We start from the raw sequence: 23,412 nt of genomic DNA, 5'->3' as shown, positions 1-23,412 counted from the left end.
CAAATTGGCTTTTCCCTTTTAGAGCCTTCAAATTCAGGCATGCCAGACCCAGTTTCCTACTCATTACTCATCTCAAAGTAGAGACTCAATCTCAAGTTAAATATTGACATCTTTAAAAAGTTGAGTAACTTTAATGTCTGGCATAAGGATCTCAATGTATCCTGATCGGAGTAAAGCAATATCCCCCACCCCCTGTAATTTCCGCTAGAGACACGTCTCCACAGCTTTTAAAAAAAAAAAAAAAAAAAAAAAAAAAAGTTATCCATCATGTGTAATACACCCCCAGGAGGTCAAATAGGGCAATGTTGAGGCAACCTGCCTTATAAGTTGGGAGACTATACAGATTTATATTGGCACATATACATACAAGCTGGATCCGAATATGAAAATATATATATATATATATATATATATATATATATATATATATATATATATATATATATATATATATATATAATCACACACACAGCCGATCCTGACCTCCCTGGGGCCCTAAGCAAAATTACATGTCACATTAAAGTTAAGTGGGGGGCGCTGTCGGAAATGACATATTACATTAAAGTGAAAAGCAGGGGGTGATGACTTACCTCTTCTCGAATGCAGCCAGCGAGTTGAGAAGCGGGGTGAGGGGCCGAAAATGCCTTCTCACCAGGCAGGGCCTCTAGTAATTTGGGGGGCCCTCTGCAGCTTTGCGGGGGCCCCAAGCGGCTTGCATAGTGAGCCTATAGGGCGGATCGGCCACACACGTTTTGTAGTAAGATACATAATCAATGCAGTGAGCTGTAAATTACTGGAGTCTTTAGTGATTGTCAGCACTCACTGCATTGATATCTTACAAAACTCTTGCACTATACAGTTTAGACCCTCTGATTCTGGGAATGTGAATTATAAGGTTTTCCTATTACTCTGCCTTCTGTGATAGAAAGACCATCTATTCCACATGGAAGCCGTTTTGACCTACAGCTATAGATAGTCTAAACTAAGGGGCCCAACTGCTTGATAAGGTTTGAGATATGGCCAGCAATGGGGTGAGGTGCCCCAATGATAGCATACTACAGATTCATTGCCTTTGCTTGAAACCAATTGTGCTGCGAACCGCTCCTATCCCCCCATACTTACCCATGTACTGTATTATGCAATATACAACTGGTTGTATTTGTTACATCTTTTGTATATTAGCACCAATACTGATAATTGTTTGAGGTTTTAGACACGATACCATGTAAGGTTTCATTGTTACCTGCTCCCTTTTGTATCATGAAACCACATGTCATGTACCAAGTTATTACATTTGTATGAGCCAACCTTGTGTTAACACCCACATACCACACAGTATCTCAAGACAAAACTGTTAAGCAGGTATTTTTGCTACCCTTAAGAGTTTGGGCAAGCAATGTTTTAGTCAGACTGAAGCTCTGGCAGGGAAGCCTGCTACATGTACATCGAGTAAGAGCCGATGCTGACTGAAGTCAATTGGAATGTTATGATGCAAAAGTACTTATAAGGTTCTAAACAAATACAGATACTGGAAATCTACTGCACAGCACTCCAGCAGCAAACCATTGGCAAATTGTTTAAGCCATGTAGGGAGATTAAACAAAAGAATCCAAAATTGGGAAATTATAAAAAAAAAAAAAAAAAAAAAACTTCTGTATGCACACAGAAAACAGGATTTTTGTACTCAATATCCTTAGAGTTCACCACGGGATCAGAATTCAGGAACCACCGTTCTATAGCTGCACTGCCAGCATCTAATTTATGGTGCCGTTGGCTGAAAATTCTGGCGGCTGCTTCCAACAAGGAAACCAAACTGTCAAATAGAATGATTGAGCCAGCAGCAATCTTAATCAGTGTATAGCCAGCTTAAAAGGCCAATAATGACACAAGCGTGGCCTGGCAATAGCAGAATAAAGCACATTACATGGGCTTTGCACTAGCCGACTGAAATACTTGACATTAGACCTACTTTTCATGCTCAAGTACAGAGAATATATAAAACCAAACTTGGAGCCAAGACCAATACTTTGGGCCCACAGTTTAATCCATCAGGGTCCTTTCCCAAAATGTGCCTAGATACTGTCACCAGCCACCAAGACCAACCTCTATTTTTCTAGTTTAAAGCCTAAACTTTACAAATGCATTGAGGAAAATTTGGTAGCTGTATTGCCCCCTCCATCCACCCCTTATACTTACTGAGTATTGCATTAATCAAGCCCTGTACCGTCTGTCCTGTCCCCACTCACAGGGGTGAGGCAGCTCATGTGATGGAGCAGGGCCACTCTGTCAGTCTATAGATGCAGGTGATGTTTTAGAGCATGCAGGTGTGCCCCATAGCTAGCTATTTGCTATGGGGGGGGGGGGTCGGGTGCACCAGTGGGTACTGAAGATAACCGAGGCTACTCTACAATTGCCCAGTGCAGGTTACCAATTTTATAAATGTAGCGCCTGTGTACTTATCCATACAGGTGCCATGTTAAAATTAGTAGGATGAGACACTTGCTCTCATCTGTGTTTGATTTATTTAAATTTTAAATCTTCACAGCAGCCAATTAGAGTTTTCCCTCGAAGAGCATGCTGGGAGGGGCATTTCTGTGGAGGCCATTACTCGGGGTTCTTCGCGGGTTCCAGGTGCGGCACATCACGGGCCCCGGCGATATGGCCTGCCGGGGCGCTAATGTGTAAATGTGAGCTTTAGAAGGTTGTAGAAAACAGAGGGCAGGAATCTGATGATGTCACTGTACAGCAGGGAGAGGCAACATGAGTGGAGGGATGTACAGCCCCCCAGACAGTCTAGAGAAATCTCCACAGCTGAGGACAACCACCTGAGCACAGGGACATCTCCTGGGATTGCTTAACCGCTTTAGTCCTGGAAGATTTTACCCCCTTCCTGACCAGAGCACTTTACAATTTGGCACTGCGTCGCTTTAACCGACAATTGCAGTCATTCACTGTACCCAAAAACAATTTGTGTCTTTCCCACAAATGGAGCTTTGTTCGGTGGCATTTAATCACTTCTGCAGTAAAAATTTATAGCGTCTGCAAACTATGGAGAAGATTTGGCATTTTTTACTACCAATGGGGTCATCTGATTTTTAGCAGTACTGCAGATAAACAGATTGGAGACTTGACACTTTGGGACCATTGGCAGTTATACAACGATCAGTGCTATAAAAATGCACCGATTACTGTGCAACTGTCACTAGCAGGGATGGGGTTATTAGGGGTTAAATGCATATTTCCTCAGAATGTTGTGTGGAAAAGTGACTAGGAGACAAGCCATTAGGTTTTTTCTACTTTCGTAACAAACTATATGGCTCCTGACAGCCCAGGGACACGCTGGCATTAAAGCACACGGCTAGCATTGATTGTGCCCTCTGGCCATGCACATCAGGTTCCTTGCTGTGGGCGTGTGCCCTGTAGTGGCTGAAAATAGGTAGAGCATGCCCGTATGGGATTTTGTCCAGGAGAGTCATTGTGTTGCAGTGCATCTGTGACAGTTGGCAAGTGGATGTAAAACAGATTCATAAAATTTATGCACATATCTGCAGTGTTCTTTAACTTCCCACCCAGCCACTGTACATATATGGGTGGGCACTTCCTCCTGAGTGGAAGTTCAGGAATGTCCCTCAGGAGGGGGGAACCATGTGTACAGAGGTCATTGAGACATGCGATTTTACGGTTACATATGTGGGGGACAGGCAAGAGGTAAACTTCCTTCTGGAAATGCAGTGCCCAGGGAGAAGTGGCAGCTGGAACCCTCTAAAAAGGGTTTACACAAATGTGTGCTGCTTAAAGCAGAAGATACATTTTTGGGTGGAACTCCACTTTAATTGGTTAAAATGCATTTCAGTAAAAATGGACCCCAGTCAATTGTATACACCGTGATATAGAAAGAAGCTTAGTTTTTCAGTTAGGCACTTTTTGCAATAGTTTCCTGCATGCATTTTCCTTTCTGCAGCAGTTTCAGGCTGAAATTAATGAACTGCCTTACAATGTCCCATTTTATAAGTTGCATCACCTAAACAAAAATGGGAAGGTCCCCCAGTGGGGTTTTTTAGCGGCATGATGTTCTCAATAAATAAGAGTGGTTGGATGATATTGAAGTTAAAATCTTTACTTGGTTTCAACATAAAATTTGGGGTACTCATATGGAAACAATTGAATCATGATGTAACGTGTGTTGATTTTTGCCACTGTTATTTTCATGTATAATCAGAGTGTACTATATGTATATTATCTACATTATTTTACAAATGCTCCAACCATGTTGTACATTTTATTGTAATTTAATGTTGAAACCAAGTAAAGATTTTAACTTCAATATCATCCAACCACTCTTATTTATTGAGAACATCATGCCGCTAAAAAACCCCACTGGGGGACCTTCCCATTTTTGTTTTTGCATTTTTGGGGTGCGCGGCACACGGACTCCACATATGCGTTTTTACTTGTTGCATCACCTTAAAATGGTTAGGTTTACTCTTGAACATGTTCCGTTAACCCCGAGGGCACCAATTACTATTGCCCTTTATCCAGTTCTGTACAAATTTGGTATCAAATATAAACCTACAATACAAGAGCCTCAGTGATAACTGCAGATTCTTCACCCAAATCCTTTAGTTGCCAGGATATTCTATAGACTGCAAAACATGGATACGGCTTAAGCTGGTTGTAAAGGCTCAAGGTGTGTACACACTAGCCCTGCAGCCTCTTACCTGAGCCCAATCTTGACCCAGCAATGTGCATGAAAGCAGCAGCTTCATCTAATTTCAGCCAGTGAGGAGAGAAGGGCAGAGTCACTGCTGTGTGTATTCAGTGAGCCTGCTCAGGTGCCCTCATAGCAAGAGGCTTGCTATTGGGGGTGCTCAGCAGGGAGGGGGATAGGGGCACAAGTGGGGGGGACCAGATAATTAAATTGGGGTATACCCTTTGAAAATCCACTGCACAGCAAGTATGACAGGTTGAGAACACATGCTCTAAAAAATTGTATTGCATAGTATGGCCAACAAACCTCTGCCAGGGTACCCCGTCAGAACTCCTGGCTCATCCCCGTATCCCAGTAACCTCATAGAAAGCCATTTGCGGTGTGGGTTAATGCCTGTGAGCATATAGACCTAGTGTGGCTCTGCTGAATCCACTCACAAGAACCACTGCTGCATCCTGTGAGGAGAGAGGCAACTGCTACTCAGGTCGGGTTAGGTTGCGCCCAGGCAGGTAAGCGAGACCTGGGAAGTAGAGCTGCAGGCTGGGGCTGGGAGGAAGGAACCCGCCGCCGCCCCTCAGGGACAGAATAAACAGCTTTGATATCGGTCGCATAGAGTGGACTGCAAAGGAGCATGAGACCATAGAAACCACTTATGCTGATCAAAATTTGTTTTTAATGGATAATTTGCATTGCAGTGGGTTGCCAATCTGCATGGAGCTTGAAGTTAAGTTTTAAAGGGGGTTGTAAAGTATTGAGTATCCGAACCTCCATATGGACCCAAGTCTACAACCTAATACAAGGTGCCTCTGAACCGACTTTCACCTGATCCTGTGTTGGACTTCACCTCCTCGCTGGTATCATCAACTTTAAGCGCAATTGACCCATTAGGTATATGCCTATTCTGGGTCCACAGCTTCTGGTAAGCCTCCATTTACTTCGGTGCTGGATTTACACATCTTTTTTACCTATGAAGATTTATCATCATTTCTTTATTGAAGTTTTTTGCACATTTATCCACTTTGAACTGAATTTTGAGGATTACTAATTTTTTCACAGTTTATGTTTATGGACTACTTTAACGTGTTTCATATGGACACTTTTCTATGATTGGATAATTTTCAAAATACCCAATCCTTCATTTCACTTATAATTAGCGCTACACTTTGTTTTATTTTGTTTGTTTTTCAGAATTGATCTATTCTGTGGTGTTGGCTGCATTTTATAAGTTTTTCATAGTAGTGCGGTGTTTATACTTCCAGTATAGTCATTTTCCACACATTATCAGTCGGATATCCCTCTAGTTTCACGTTTCCCTCTTTTATAAGAAAGATTACTCACAGGTACATCTATATCAGTGTTAAACTTGTGATCGGCCCGACTTTCTGCTCCGCCATCTTTATAGCATGCCCCAAAATTTTAATGTAAAAACAGGAATGTCAAAAAGGTTAACACCCCTGCCATAGCCCCATCTCAAGAGGGTGGCCAAGTTCCTATATACAATGGACCACAGGGAATGAATTGAGATGAATATAATACATTATCTCATGCAGGAGTCCAAAGTAGCTATAAAATAAACAATCATTCAGCATTAGGGTCAACAACTCTTTAATACACAACTGACCCGCATTAGACCGAGGAGCATTTTGGGTCCAGTAATGTTTCTCCAGGGCTTAAATGCACCCAATTGGAGACTTAATAGCACTTGCTAGTGCCTGAATCTACAGGGGAAGGCTGCAGACATGCAAAAATCATTGTTAAGGCAGAGTGCCAACTTAGAGCAAGCACACCAAGTGTTGGTCAACTCTGGAACCCGATTCTGTCACAGTACAATGCCTGCATCACAGACCGAGGCCACATTGAAGCATTGGGTTCCTCCTGCAGTTAGCCCCCTTGTGCTTCACTTCCTACAACCTCCCAAAGGATGCAGCCATTTTGAGTGGGAACCATGGAGCCTGTACCCTACACCAGCACAGCCCGACATGTCACCTCACTCCGTGACAGACTTTGACACAAGAGATCCTCTTCATGTTTGAGTTTCTCCATCACTTCCACAACAGCTCATTAGGGTGGATTTGACTCCAGGCAATTTAAATCACTAGTAAAAGGCTTGATTTAAATAATTTTTAAAGGGCAACCGTCATCTGTCCTGCAGCAGCTCACTGACAGTCCCATTCACTTTAATGGAACGGCTGGTGATGTGGCAGTGACACAAGGTGGGGGACATAGCAGGTGAGTCAATGCCTGCCAACAGGCACTGCCATGATGGATCTGTAATGACTAGAGGTCGACCAATATTGGTTTTTCTCTGGCCGATGCCGATATTTAGAAATCGGGGCAGCCGATGGCCGATATATGAGGCCGATTTTTGCGGCCGATATTTTGGGCTGATTTTTGGATTGGGATGCATTGTGGAGGAGGATGGATGGTGCTGGGCGTGGGTGGGAGATGCGTTGTGGAGGGGGAAAGATGGTGCTGGCTGTGCCTGGGGGATGCATTGTGGAGGGGGATGGCTGGATGTTGCTGGCCTTGGAGGGGGGATGCGTTGTGGAGGGGAAGAGATGGATGGTGCTGGCTGTGGATGGAGGGAAGGGGGTGGATGGATGGAGCTGGCCCTGGGTGGGGAATGCATTGTCGAGGGGGATGGAGGGATGGAGCTGGCCGTGGGTGGAGGATGCATTGTGGAGGGGGAGAGATGGATGGTGCTGGCTGTGGATGGAGGGAGGGGGGTGGATGGATGCAGCTGGCCGTGGGTGGGGGATGCATTGTAGAGGGGGATGGATGGATGGAGCTGGCCGTGGGTGGGGGATGCATTGTGAAGAGTGATGGATGGAGCGAGCTGGCTGTGGGTGGGGGATGTATTGTGAAGGGGGATGGATGGATGGAGCTGGCCGTGGGTGGGGGATGTATTGTGAAGGGGGATGGATGGATGGAGCTGGCCGTGGGTAGGGGATGTATTGTGAAGGGGGATGGATGGAGCGAGCTGGCTGTGGGTGGGGGATGTATTGTGAAGGGGGATGGATGGATGGATGGAGCTGGCCGTGGGTAGGGGATGTATTGTGAAGGGGGATGGATGGAGCGAGCTGGCTGTGGGTGGGGGATGTATTGTGAAGGGGATGGATGGATGGAGCTGGCCGTGGGTGGGGGGATGTATTGTGAAGGGGGATGGATGGAGCGAGCTGGCTGTGGGTGGGGGATGTATTGTGAAGGGGGATGGATGGATGGAGCTGGCCGTGGGTAGGGGATGTATTGTGAAGGGGGATGGATGGAGCGAGCTGGCTGTGGGTGGGGGATGTATTGTGAAGGGGATGGATGGATGGATGGAGCTGGCCGTGGGTGGGGGGATGTATTGTGAAGGGGGATGGATGGAGTGAGCTGGCTGTGGGTGGGGGATGTATTGTGAAGGGGGATGGATGGATGGAGCTGGCTGTGGGTGGGGGATGTATTGTGAAGGGGGATGGATGGATGGAGCTGGCCGTGGGTAGGGGATGTATTGTGAAGGGGGATGGATGGATGGATGGAGCTGGCCGTGGGTAGGGGATGTATTGTGAAGGGGGATGGATGGAGCGAGCTGGCTGTGGGTGGGGGATGTATTGTGAAGGGGGATGGATGGAGCTGGCCGTGGGTGGGGATGGATAGATATAGATATAGATATAGATATAGATATATATATATATAAAATGAGTGTGTATACAGGAGAGGTGTGTGCTCTAACATGTACACACTGTACATTACCCCAGTCTCCAGCAGCACGAGAAATGAATCCTTCAGCCACGCTGCTGGTAGCCTGCGCGCCGGCCCCGCCCCCCCCTACCTCGACGGGCTGTAGGAAGCTTTTGTGATCTCTTCGCGCAGACAAGCAACTACTGCAGCTGCTCGGGCTTGTGACAAGTTTGCTTTCTGCTACAGCCCGTCGAGGTAGGGGGGGAGGGGCGCAGGCTACCAGCAGCGTGGCTGAAGGATTCATTTCTCGTGGAGCGGGGTTTAGCGTGGCAGCCGAAAATCGGCCAATTTTTTTACAATAATCGGCCGATGCCGATTTCTTAAAAACGGCCAAATATCGGCCGATATCGGCCGACCGATATATCGGTCGACCTCTAGTAATGACAGGTGCTCTTTAAGGTATGCACTTATTCTTGCTGGTAGTTCGAATCAAAAATGGTTTCCTCATTTAGAATTTGCCGTCAGGTTAGTAAAACAGCAACATCAGAACAATTAAAGAGGCGTTCCACCAAAAAGCGGAACTTCTGCTTAAACCACTCCTTGCCCCCTTACATGCCACATTTGGCATGCAATTCTTTTGGGGGGCAGTGGGACTTCCTGTCCCACTTCCTCCCAGGGACCGCTTAGGCGATATGTCATATTGCCTACAGCGGCCCCTCACTGTAGGCAATCTCCTGGGACATGTCCCAGGTGATCACCTGACCACTCAGAGCGCAGTGCTGCATGCGCAGTGAGTGCCCGGCCGTGAAGCCAAAAACTGTCACAGCCGGGTGCCCACACTAGAAATGAAGGCGCCGGCCGGAGAGGGGGGAGAAAAGCTGTGCTCCGGGCAGCGCTGAAACGTGGAGCAGGCGAGTGCATTAAAAGCCAGCAGTTTTGTAGCTGCCAACTTTTAACAAACAAAAGCCTGAACTATACCCACATGTCAGTCTGCCTTTGAGAGCAATTTCAGAGAATTTTGTGCTGGTTCCTGCACAGATGTTTTTTTAAAAAAAGCCCCTGAAGTCACCAGAATTAGTACAGCAACAACTTTTGGGAACCAATTTGGCACTGCAAAGTTAGCATCGCATTGATTTGAACGGTGTCATTGCCGAGATGGCTGCCAATTCGGAAAGTGATTTAGACATGTCAAATCAGCCTGATGTGAATTGTGGGCTCAATCCTACAGTTTGTAGCGTACATAGATTTGCAACACAATGGAATATGCCTGAACTTTGTGTCATCTCATGGTTACTGTGACATGCATGTCATCTTAGCTTGCATTCATTAAATGGTTTAGCAAAAATGTAAATGTTACAGAATACACAGCCCCATGCTACATAACCAAGCTCAATTTCATGCTGAATAAATGAAATTAATGTATCCTAAATAGAAAGCTTTAGATAAAATGCTCGAGTAAAGCAACTAAAATTTTTTTTTTTTTTTTTTTTTTTTTTTATCAAAACACCCCTCCAGATTATCCACCCTGCATTTTAGGTCCATGGGATACCCTTGTATATGGGGCACTAATTAACCCCCTCAGCTCAAACATGGCAAGGCCCTCCTGTCACCCCCTGCCATAGCACCTAAACTTCTGCTGGCAGGCCACTTAACCATCTGACATTACAATGCAGTCACTCACCAACTTCTCTTCCTCCCCCTCCTATTCTTTGGTACACCACACATGCACCCCTTAAGTGACTTCAGACTTGATTGACTTAAGCACTTATGTAAAAACCAGATCAGCCATCAGCAACATCTTCCATAAAATTCCTGTGCAAAGCCTACCAAGTGCCCCATAATGTGGTCATACCACAAATGAACTAGAGTCCATTTAACAGCAAAGCCCATATTCGTTTGGAACCCCAACTGGGCTCCCACAGAGGGTGGCAAGGTCGCATAGCAGCAATTCATCCTCAGCACGGCTCTTCCCAGAGAAAAGAGACAAGCCCCATGACCAGGGCGATCCTAGATGCCTGGGTGCAGAAATATTTCACCCCACATGGATGTGATCATCTTACCAATTCCTCCCCTTTACAAATGTTTCTATGGCAACAACTTAAACAGGGATACTCCCCTAAGGAGTCCATTATCCTCCCAGGATCTCTTAATACAGGAAGAGTACACCAATGGGACCTGGAGGGGGGGGTCTAATTAACAGAGGGCTTCTGTTAAAATGAGCCCCCAGAAATACAGGAGATGGTCAGACTGGAAATTATACAAAAGATCAATGCAGCCTGCCAGTGCCCCTGGATCACAGTGGCAACAATCTCCTGTCACAGAGCTTGACTATGAAATTCCCCAGACTGCCACTAACAGGTTCCTGGCTCCCATGATGCACATCACACCGATTAAATTTCACTGCATTGGATCAGTGTTCTGTCCATTTCACAGGAGCTGGTCTAGGAGGCGGGAACATTGTTAAAGCACCACTGGTATTCTGTTTGACCAAAGCTTGTGTGGTGTGCAGAGGAGGCTCTAGGCTTTGAGGCCTTAGGCAAAACCTAGACATGAGGCTTGGATTTATTCTTCCTATTAAAACATTAAATGAATAAATTGAATACATTAAGCGCTTTAAAGTGCTGTTTTAGTGCTCTCCATCTCAGTACTGATGGTCTTTATCTTGTTATCAGTGACTTAGTGCTGTACTTAGAGCTCCTAGAAGAGAAGGCTGTGCGAGTTACCACCTCAGAGGTCTTATCCCCATCAGGCAGCAGTAGGTCCCCTGGGACTCCTGGGGGGGGGGGGGGGTAGAGCTCCTGGCAGAAGAAAGGCCAATCAGCAGGCAGTGCAGAGTGTGGAGCACCTGGCCCACCATGGCTGAGGATCGGCACTGACTGGGACCTCCCAACCCCCTGTATTGAAGCTGTGCACAGGCAGGGTGGAAGGAGGGGCTGTCAAAGGTTGGCACACTGGCAGAGGCCTGAGCAGTCCTTACTGTTTATGGCACTGAAAATCAGAAGGGAGGTAGATGAGGCAGTGGGTGGCTATAAAGGCCATTCTTGATGGAGGAGCAGGAATGGGGGGGCCTGGCTCTTATGGTGGTGGTAGCCAGCTGCAGCATTGGCATAGTAGCTGTGTCTTCCTGCAGGTGGACCCCTGGATCCCCATGGAATCCATCCAGCCCTGACAAGGCCTCTTCCTGGGGGACCCACTGCTTCCCAGAGAGTGATGTGCCACCTCCAGTTGTGTGGGGACTGCTTTGAGTACTCCAGTGGGGGTTAGCTCTGGTGCAGTGAGAATATTTAATTGCAATAAGTTTTGCTCTGGCTGCTGGAAGGAGTCTCCTTCCCAACAGAGCCATGGATCTGTCCCCTCTGCTGCATGGCCATGCGGTGCCCAGGCATTAACCCTCCGCAGGCCAGAGCACAGCACCATGGTTATCTTGCACTTCAGCGCACCCCATGCAATGCACCTATCCAGGATCAACCCTGCCTGAAGCTACAAAAATAGTGGGTAAAAGGGAGGGGATCTGCATACTAAATCCAGGCACATTGTGTACGTTTATTCTATTATTGAGGTGAACATTTTAATTTACTGTTAGAACACTTTTGGAATGCTTCTGCATCTGGCACACCATTTAAAGGAATGTTAAATTGACCTTAAATGCTTGAATGATTCACTCCTACATTTAGCTATGGGAACTCAGTTGCAGAACAGCCTGGACAGGGTCAATGCTGAGCAGAACATGTATACAGGCTGCAACACCTCAGGGGGCAGTGCAGGTGGACCAACAGCTGCTCAGTCACAGCCCTCTTCAGATGTGCGCCATTGCCATGCTGAAGGGGGGGGCAAATTTACTAGGCACAGAGGTTCCTATGAAATCACTGGTTGCTAGATGCTGGGCTAAAGGCAATTCTAGTAACCAATTCTAGCTATGGCCCCCCACTTGGCTTTATGTCTTAGGCAGCCAGGCATTGGAGTGTGGACAATCAGACAGTACAGCTTTGGTTAAAACTTGCATCATGCATCTTCATCTGTGTTCCCCATTTTAAAGCATCCCCTCAAAAATCTCTTGTGAAATCCCACATGTTATCACAATAAGCACCCCTTCGATTTGCTACCCCTCATTCTGGGGGTGAATTTTAAATCTCATCTTGAAAGCAGTGACAGCTCACCAGGATAAGAGTTGCCAGGAGCAGTTCAACACCAATTTCTATATGGCCTATAGATCAAATCATACATATATGCAAGCGTGAAACTGCTTAAGGATTACAGAAGGTGCATGAAAGCTAATCTCTGCAATAAACGATTTGATTAGAAGGCTATACCAGGCTGATGAAAGGTTAAAATATGCGGATTACATAAGGTACACCTTGGAAATAGTTGAACACCTGAGAGGTATAGGGGAATAAGAACACTACTGTGGCTTACCAGAACGTTATGAAGCACTTGCCAACACTAGATGCATGCCCAGATGGACATTGGAATGTTAAGGGCAAGCTTGTAGATGAACAAGCGTAAAACAAAGCATTAGTGAGAGTGCTTGTCACAGTCCGCTTTTAAAATGAAATCGAAATAAAAACCAATAACAAGCAACACCACAAATGTGTGCAAGAAACAAGGTCATTTAAAAAGCAAACTGCAGACTAAAAAGTTAGAATGCAAAAAAACAAACTACAATAGGCCAAAAATCTGAAGGAAGAAACAGATTTTCCTTCAGATGAAGATAGATCCCTAAGTCACAATGCATCTTTGCAGACATGTTCATTCAAAAGCCACATTTAGAGAATAAAAGTCTTTATTCACCTTGACCAGAAGGAAAAAGCCCACAGCCAAGGGGCAATGATGGAACCAGAATAGGAGATGGTTCTTTAGCTACATTTCTCAGAGTACCAGATAGATGACATTCACCAGTACCCATGTCCTTGCTTTTTTAGGCTGCATTCACACCTCCGCGACAAGATACGCCACGAGTGTAATTTTTTTTTTTTAACAAAGCCTTCCCATTGCTTTGTATGGCCGAACGCCAATGCCGCCTGAAAAAAAGGTTTCGGGACTTTTTTTCTAGGCGTACGGCGTTTATGAGATGTGAACCATCTCATAGACAGCAATGGGAATTCTCCCCTCCAGCGGCACGAGCGTCTGGTGTCGGGCGTTGTCGCGGAGGTGTGAATGGGGCCTTACTAACCAGAAAGTTTTCAAGAAATTCCCAGAAGGCAATGTAGTGACCTTCCAAGATAACTGTATATACGCAAGAACAAGCCGAGATTTTCATTTTTTTGGGCTGAAAATGCCCCCCCCCCCCGGCTTATACTCGAGTCAGTGTACCTAAAAATTGAGGCTGCGGGCTTCCATCGTTTAAAACTCGCGGTCTCCTGGTCCCTTCCGTGACAGGTGGAACTCAGTCTGTTGAGAAACACCTATCATGAACATGCTTTCATCCTCACCCATCCCAGAAGACACTGTTCAGCCAATCACAGATGCCTTTCTATCCTCGGACAAGAGAACATCTGTGATAGGCGGAACCATGTCTGCTGAGAAACGCCTACCACAGAAGGGACCAGGAGGAGGCTGAGTTTTAAACAATGAATTATGCAAATGGACATGGTTGACTCCCTTCTGCCTATAGTAGCTGCTGTATTCTTGGCTTATACTTGAGTCAATATGTTTTTTGGTAAAATTAGGTACCGCGGCTTATATGCAAGTATACATAGTAGTTGTGTCATAACAAAAAAAAAAGTGTCATAACAAAAAAGGGTCTCTTTATTGCAAAGGCTAAAACTACTAGTGAACTGTATCAGCTGAACCTCAATGGAGGTTTTTAATACCCTCGAGGAAAACAAAAACGTAAACATTTAAACTGCATTCACACGTCAGATAACTTGGACACAGAAGTCCTGACAATAGAAAAAGCGACTCCAGGAAAGGTACTCACTTTTATAGACATCACTCTGGGTATACGACACTAAAAATGAAGTACTAGAGAAACTTGAACAGTATTTAGCTCAAGGAACAATTTGACAAAATGCAGTGTATTGCACACAGGAGAGGAAACTGAATATACATGTGATAACAGGCAATTTTCAGAAAGCATGGCATATTTCAAACTACTGTACCATACAACCCAGAACAAAACAGGGTTGCAGAATGAACTGTATGAGTGGAAAAACCATGCTGTTTAATCGAGATATACCAACCACATCCTGGGGAGGCAATTATAGCTGCATGCCAGCTAAAAAAAAAAAATCCTGCATCTTGCAGCTCTTAATGAGCAGTGTATGAAATCAATGGGCAGTGCCATTGAAGTGCCTTGGCAGGGGCACATTCACACCCTTTTGCCTGCTAGCTCCTGACAGAATGGCAGTCAGTCTTGTTTACATAGTCAGACTGCCGCTCTGCCTCTCCAGTGAACGATTAACGGGTGCCGTCGGCCATCAGACAGGACTCGTCCTGTCCGCTCCCGTGGTGCAGACACATCCCAATTTTGCACTTGAGGGATGTCCTACATGTGGAGAGGGCCTCAAGTGGTTCAATAGTTACCGTTTAACCCCTTATTCTCCTTCCACATTTAATTATTTAAATTAACTTTGTTCATTATATTTGTATGTTTCACACTAAAATAAATAGTCATTGTAAAATTTACAATTCATCTGTCAGTGGTACAAATCAACAAACAAAAAAAAATTGCAGTAGGTATTGGCGAGTACTAAACACGACCCCCATATAAAAAGGTTCTTTACACTACCTTTTGAATTACATCTCTTTAACCACTTTTTGCCCCATCAAAAAGATATCAGCACAGTGGTTGTGTTATTTTGACCAGGATAACAAGCCGCTGCATGTCCGTGGGGACACAGACCCGTCAACCACCTGCCCAGTGCAGAGACCCCCCTGCTGAGCAGGTGGCTCTGACCGATTCCACGCCATCTGAAAAAAGGGCCTTAATGTCACTTTAAAGATACAGTAAGCTATCCTCAGACAGATGCTATGACCTTGTGTTAAAATGTATAGTTTCCAGCTGAGTGATCACAATCAAGCAATAAATGTGTACTAGATCTTTCAAGTCACTCTACCGTGCCTTAATATACTTCCATTCAATCTTACAATCAAAAAAGTGCTAGACTAGTATAGGACAAAATGAGGTGGACATGTAGAAATGACATCTAGAAACACCTTTTCATTAACCACCAAAAACTAAAAATCAGATCTCTAAAAGTGTGGGGCTGCTTTAAACCAGGTCTATTGAGTTGCATTTTAAACAGCAAGTGTAAGGTATAGATAGGGTACAAGATAAATATTTGTGAGCCCCGTTCATGCTGTTCAAGTGCATGGGGGGGGTGCATACAAATGCAGCTTACAGTGAAGACCCAACGCCATGTACTTACTGCCTAAAGGAAAAACAGCCCAAAAAAAGGCTAGAGCATGGGTGCTCAACCTGTGGCTCTCCAGCTGTTGCGGAACTACAATTCCCATGAGGCATTGCAAGCCGCTGACAGGTACAAGCATGTCTCCCAAAGGATGGGAATTGTAGTTTTGCAACAGCTGGAGAGCCACAGGTTGAGCACCCATGGGCTAGAGCCTCATCACAAGACCATCCTGGATGTCATGGGGATTGTCCGAACAAATATTCCAGAAAGGGCTACTAGTACCCAGAAAGGGAAAAAATTGCTAAAAATTATACATGCATCAAAAGGAGGTGCAAGATATGGGCAACAATTGTCAAAAGCAATATTTACATACAGATGAAAAACCCACCACACAACCACTATTAAAAGCTATGCAAAACAATTTACTTTGTTACATTGTAATTTATCCAAAAAAAAAAAAAAAAAAGCCCAAAATTGTAACTGTCAAGTATATACAAAACCAATGGAAAAGCAACATGTCAAACAATTTTCAGCAGCTGCAGAAAGCCTGTGGGTTGCTTGATGTGGTTGATCTGCCAAAACTGGATTGCACAATCTGATGCAGCTCTGCATAGAAACCAATCAGCTACCAGGTTGTCAAAGCTCAATTGAATAAGCTGAAGTTAGAAGCCGATTGGCTACCATGCACAGCTACACCAGATTTTGCACTCCAGTTTTAGTAAATAAACTGCAGCAAGATCAGCCAACTAGTGGCTGGCCATACACTACATTTGCTTTGAGGAAGGTTAGATTAGGGTCAAACTAGTTTTAATTTGTCAACCAGTGATGAGAAAATGTGAAGCTGTATGGAAAATATCTAGGAACAAAACTTAAGTGTATATGGATTACATTCTGTAATGTCAATTTGCTCCAGAACTAAATGTTAAAAAGCAAACTTAATTGTGAGGGAATTCTCAATGACATTTGTCAAATTACATACTGAGAATTTGTGCAAATCTACTGGTCACTGTATGGTCGGCTTAAAAAGAAGGATTTGCTAGTCTTGTAGTTAGTTGAAAACGTGGTTGGGGTAAGATGTGATCACATAATACACACAAGGATTGATTTACTAAAACTGGAGTGCAAAATATGGTACAGCTGTGCTTGGTAGCCAGCTTCTAACTTCAGCTTGTTCAGTAAAGCTTTAACAATTAGCCCTGCTCCACACTGAATGCCACTTTGAAATCAAATGAAGTAGCACAATGGCAAAGTAGCAGGTCAGTACGATTTCAGGGGCTACTTGCCTGACATCTGCAATGCTTTATGCACAGATTATGCAAGTCACACCTGAAATCACAAATGGTGTAGGAACCCTTTGTTTAAAATTGGTGCAGTACCAATGTCAGTGTCACACCAATTTGAACGGCTCCATTGCCAATTGGGTACAACATGCAATTTGGAACTGTCAAGTCACGCATGTGTGAATGGGGGGGCTAAAACCTTGAAGCCGATTGGTCTATCCAGATCAGACTTTACACATCAGACTTTACACTCTTCAGTTTTAGAGAATCAACCCCATAATACACAAAACTCTTGAACGTTTTTCCAGCAAGTATGGTCATTGCAAAAGACGTAGGAGAGCTTTGAGGAAGAGGTTGGATTGCCGTTTAATAGAATGGGTCATTGCAAGAGCTGTGAACATGTGAAAAAAAGTTCTAACATATTGAAAAATTGGACCGTGCTTTGCGGCATCTTAACCACTTCCCTACCCACCCATAGCCATATGACATCCGCAGGAGGGATCTCCCATCCTGGGCAGCCGTCACATGACTTCCTGGGGAGCTGGTGTGCATGCCCGGTGGCCACGATGTCCAGCAACAGAGCCAGGGACCTGGATGTGTGTGCGCAAACAGATCCACGTCCTGTCAGGTGAAAGACCAATCAGTTTTACTCCGTACTGGAAGCACATGGATCGTTTTTCTTGCGATTCTCCCCCCCACAGTTAAAATCACTCCCTAGGAAATACATTTAACCCCTTGATCACCCTCTAGTGTCAACTCCTTCCCTGTCAAGTCATTTATATAGGAATCCGTGCATTTTATAACACTGATCGCTGTATAAATGTGAATGGTCCCCAAAATAGTGTAAAAAAAAAGTCTACCGCAATGTCAGTCATGATAAAAAATCTCAGATTGCCACCATTACTATAAAAAAAAAAAAAAACCCACACACCTATTTTGTAGATGCTATAAATCTTGCGCAAATCAATACGCTTATTGCGATTTTTACCAAAAATATGTAGAATACATATCTGCCTAAACTGAGGATTTTTTTTTTTTAAAGTTGGGATAATTACAGTAAAAAAGCGTTTTCAAACTTCTCTCTTGTTTATAGTGCAAAAACTGCAGAGTTAGCAAATACCACCAAAAGAAGGCTCTATTTGTAAGAAAACCAATAGGATGGCCCTGGTTATAAGACAAGCAGCCCTCCATATTAATGAAACCGATACAACTATACAAGAATTATAAATGGATTAAAAGGTTCATAGAAGACGGCTCAGAGTTCTGTTTACATCCACAGTGACAGACAAGGAATTGCAGGTGCTAAACAGCAACACATTTATTAGAAACACAGGGGGAAGTTCTTATATCAGCACAACACAGGGGAGTAACAGAGAAAGAATACAAACACAAAGTGTAAACACCAACACATGGCAACTCTCACTTATTGACTAAAGTTTCTTCAGTTGCCACCATAAGGCAGCATTAAATGATATTCATCTTTTAATGCAGGGGTGCCCAACCAGTGGCCCTGCCAAGCCCTCTGATGTGGCCAGCGACCTCCCCTTTGGGATGGAATAGAATATAGGCAAGTTTATATTACTTAAAAAATAAAAAAATAAATAAAAAAGTAGAGTTCTATAGTGTAGAGTGGGCTGCCATCCACCTGCTCTGCCCATTGTGGCTTGAGACCGGTTACCAAATCGCTTAAGTGACCCTCACCCTTCAAAAAGGTTGGGCACCCCTGTTTTAATGCAAGGATCTGCACTTTTTCTGTGCGCCAATCTAACAGTCCCCCATCCATCCTTCCCGGACCGAGTGTTGCTGGGCCAGATCACTGTGGGTCACCAGGCATGCAATAATGGGGTTGATTTACTAAGGGCTAGTAGACACCACATGCAATCTGAATTGTACTGCGTCAATAGACATGTAGAAAGTAAATTGTATGGTTTCCAATGGCATAGGTCACACCAGTGGTCAGTTACAGAAAAAAACCCATGCTGCATTATTCCTGGACTGTACCCTAGTATATATTAAAAAAAAAATGGAACCACATCAAAAACACTGGAATGCATCAAACACATGTACACAGAAACACATCCGGGATTGGAGTGCAAAAAATAAATAAAATCTGGTGCATACATGAATGGTAGTCAACTTCAGCTTAAGCTTGGGGGGGAACCCTCCAGTCTTCAGAGAATCAAACCCAATGTCTATAAAATCAGCTTTATCAAAGCTATGAGGACCCAGTGTTTGTTAAACAATTTTAGGCAGGCCTTTCCACCAGTGCCTGGTAGATCCATATCTCACCACATAAGGCAGGTCATAGATTATGCAATTTTCCACCCTCAGTGGAAGGAAAATATGCGCAATTCTCCCAACGCAGTCAGAGATGGAGGAATCGCTCCCACAGTGCAACTGTTCTGCCAGCAGAGGGACGCTGTACCCAGCGGCACTAATGGTTTGGGAGAAATCTGACAGGCTGCCCACACAGAATGAAATGCGGCTGGAATTTTGACCTGTGCCCAGCTTTACAGCAAGACCTGGCCGATTATATAACACTTGGATAATTCAGGTAGATTCTCAAGTTAAAGTTTCAATAAACCTAAATACAGCTGTACAAAGGTTGTAACATTTATAAAGACCCTTAGCCCTGGTTCACACCAGTGCAACTTGACCGCTCAAAGTTGCACCAAATTTGTGGCAATGGAGCCATTTAAATTGCTGCAACTCAAGTCGCAGAAAGTTTGAAAAGGGTTCCTGCATTATTTGTACAACTTGGATTTAAATCTGTTAAACAAAGTTGCAGATAACAGAAAAATCATGCACAAGAAAGCAGACCGCTTTGATGTCACAGCTTCAAAAACCACACTGGTATGAACCAGGGCTAAAGCTCACCATACACATTACAATCTCCCTTAGTTTTACGGCTACTAGATCTGCCCGATTGGCTACAGTTTGAGTGGGTAGATTAGGTAGCTCGTCATATTAGAAAGTTTTGATAAATCTAAAAGTTGGATTGTACAATTTCCTTTAGGGCCAGTTCACACCAGACGCAGTTCCGGGTGCTTTTTTTCTGCACAGAATGCATGCGCAGTGTTTTCCATGTATTCCAATGGCTCTAGTTCACACCATGCAGTCAGTTTCTGATCAGTTTCTGCACCGCAAACTGACTGCATGGTGTGACCTAGAGCCATTGGAATACACGGAACACAAAAAATGCACACAAAACTGTATGGAAGTGCATCTGGTGTGAACTGGCCCTGATGCCGCGTACACGATCATTTTTCAGCATGTCGAAAAAAAACGAAGTTTTCCCAACTTCATCAATAAAACGACATTGCCCACACACCATCGTTTTTAAAAAAATGATCTAGCAAAGCGCGGTGACGTACGACACTATAAAAAGGAAGTTCCATTCGCCTTTGGGTTGCTTTTAGCCGATTCCTTGTTAGTAAAAGACGATTTGCGCTTTGTCTGTTCTAGCGTGATGAATGCGCTTACTCCATTATGAATGCTAGTTTTACCAGAACGAGCGCTCCCTTAACTTGCTTCTGAGCATGTGCAGGTTTTTTCCGTTGTTTTAGCACACACGATCATTTTTTACAACCCGAAAAAACGACATAGTTTAAAACGACGTTAAAAAAATGCAGCATGTTTTTTTTTGTCGTTTTTCAGAACCTGAAAAATGTGAAGCCCACACACGATCATTTTAAATGACATTTTTGAAAAACACTTTTCATGCCGAAAAATTATCATGTACGCGGCATTAGAGCTACCAAAACTATGCAACAGGAGGACACCCATCAGCAATCTTCAGTTTGTTCGAATGCTGGCAGGACCTCACTACATAGCTGGTGGTAAGTGTTGCGGCACCTGCAGCCAAGACGCACTGCTCGTTATCACGAGTGGGACGACATCAATTGTTTGTTCTCTGGAAAAACAGCACATTTTCAGGTGTGCGGGGACCATGCCAGAGCACCATGCATCCATAAAAAAGTGGGGGATGGTCAGGGATGCAGGTACAGCAGCCCATGTAAGCAAATAGGCTGCCAAGCCAATAGACATACCACACAACAGGTGTGAACCAAAACTTAAGTTGTACAATCAGATTGTATAGTGCATGGCCACCATTAGGATGGTCATATACAATCTTAAGACCTAGGGAGATTTAAAGTGACATGCATTGTAGTATATGGGACCAGTTCCATAGACTCCTATGCTACCAAGGGGGACTGGTTCCATAGACTCCTATACTATATAAGGGGGGACCGGTTCCATAGACTCCTATACTATATAAGGGGGACCAGTTCCATAGACTCCTATACTATATAAAGGGGGACCGGTTCCATAGACTCCTATACTATATAAAGGGGGACCAGTTCCATAGACTCCTATACTACATAGGGGGACCAGTTCCATAGCCTCCTATACTACATAAAGGACCAGTTCCATAGACTCCTAATTATATATATATATATATATATATATATATATATATATATATATATATATATATATATATATATATATATATATATATCCAGTTCCATAGACTCCTATACTACATAGGGGACCAGTACCAAAGACTCCTATACTACATAGGGGGACCAGTCCCATAGACTCCTATACTACATAGGGGGACCAGTCCCATAGACTCCTATACTACATAGGGGGACCAGTCCCATAGACTCCTATACTACATAGGGGGACCAGTCCCATAGACTCCTATACTACATAGGGGGACCAGTCCCATAGACTCCTATACTACATAGGGGGACCAGTCCCATAGACTCCTATACTACATAGGGGGACCAGTCCCATAGACTCCTATACTACATAGGGGGACCAGTCCCATAGACTCCTATACTACATAGGGGGACCAGTCCCATAGACTCCTATACTACATAGGGGGACCAGTCCCATTAGACTCCTATACTACATAGGGGGACCAGTCCCATTAGACTCCTATACTACATAGGGGGACCAGTTCCATTAGACTCCTATACTACATAGGGGGACCAGTTCCATTAGACTCCTATACTACATAGGGGGACCAGTTCCATAGACTCCTATACTACATAAAGGACCAGTTCCATTGATTGAAGTTGAAGTGTGTACATGGTGACCCCCATGGTGTAATTGTAGTGAGTACAATCAGTCAGCAAGGGCGATTTACGGACAGCACTCCTGGCCACTCCACCATTATACTAAAGTTATCAGATTGTTAGGAAAACTATTTTGAGAATAAAAAACACTGAAAGTGGTAATAGAAATACTTTCTGTATAATAGATAAAAAGGTGAGAGCTGAGCCCAGACCCTAGGGGGCTCCTCCAGTGAGGTCAGGGTGGGGGAGGTGTCTGGGCACAGGAGCTGACACTCACCTCTTCTTCCAGGTTATTATTGTTGTGCTCGCTGTCTGTCTTCAGGGTAGTCATGGTGTATAAACCAGCGGCGGAGTCCTCAGCAGAGTCCACGGTGGCGGGTGTTTGGCTCCTCTGCCGGTACAGAAAGTGTCTCCTCGTCCCCGGTGCTGCAAGTCTGGTGCGGGATGGAGCGGTGAGGTGCAGTCTGTGCGGGGTGAAGTGCAGCGGGGTCTGTGAGTGCTGAGGGGGGAGAGTGCAGAAGAGGAGGGCGGGAGGAAGGAGCTTTATACCGGCTTGACCTACGGAGGGCAACTCTTCATTGGAGGGGAGGAGGAGGGGGGTTCATCAATTAAACTTCGGGAGGAGGGGCGGGGCCGAGTCCTGTGATGGATCAGCTGGGTGTCCTCCTCCACGGGAGAATAATCAGCCAATCACAGTGTGTCCTCCGCCGACCAGCTGATCCAACATTCTAACAACAAATACAACAAACTTCCCAAACTTCAACTCTGAGCAACTCTGAGATCTTAGAGATACAGAGGACTGTACAGCACTGACAGAGAGATCCCTACACTACAATACACAGCACTGACAGATCCCAACACAGCACTGACAGAGAGATCCCTACACTACATTACACAGCACTGATAGATCCCAACACAACACTAATAGATCCCAACACTACATTACACAGCACTGACAGAGAGATCCCTGCACTACAATACACAGCACTGACAGATCCCAACACAGCACTGACAGAGAGATCCCTACACTACATTACACAGCACTGACAGATCCCAACACAGCACTGACAGAGAGATCCCTACACTACATTACACAGCACTGACAGATCCCAACACAGCACTGACAGAGAGATCCCTACACTACATTAAACAGCACTGACAGAGAGATCCCTACACTACACTACACTACATTACACAGCACTGACAGATCCCAACAAAGCACTGATAGATCCCAACACTACATTACACAGTACTGACAGAGAGATCCCTACACTACAATACACAACACTGACAGATCCCTACACTACATTACACAGCACTGTCAGATC

At 44.6% G+C, this 23,412-nt stretch overlaps 1 protein-coding gene across 1 annotated transcript in view; it reads right to left on the bottom strand.

The window, feature by feature from the left end:
- RBPMS2 (RNA binding protein, mRNA processing factor 2) overlaps positions 1-22,647 on the bottom strand; it is a 44,108-nt gene extending 21,461 nt beyond the window's left edge. The window contains exon 1 of the mRNA XM_040342894.1: positions 22,362-22,647. Coding sequence (XP_040198828.1) covers positions 22,362-22,415 — 54 coding nt within the window. The 5' untranslated portion in view covers positions 22,416-22,647. The remainder of the gene's footprint in view (positions 1-22,361) is intronic.
- Between the last annotated feature and the right edge of the window lie 765 nt (positions 22,648-23,412).

Source organism: Rana temporaria, chromosome 3 (assembly GCF_905171775.1).
Source record: "Rana temporaria chromosome 3, aRanTem1.1, whole genome shotgun sequence".
Classification (NCBI taxonomy): Eukaryota; Metazoa; Chordata; class Amphibia; order Anura; family Ranidae; genus Rana; species Rana temporaria.
Note: the sequence above shows the minus strand (reverse complement) of the source record. Positions and strands in the feature narration are given on the sequence as shown.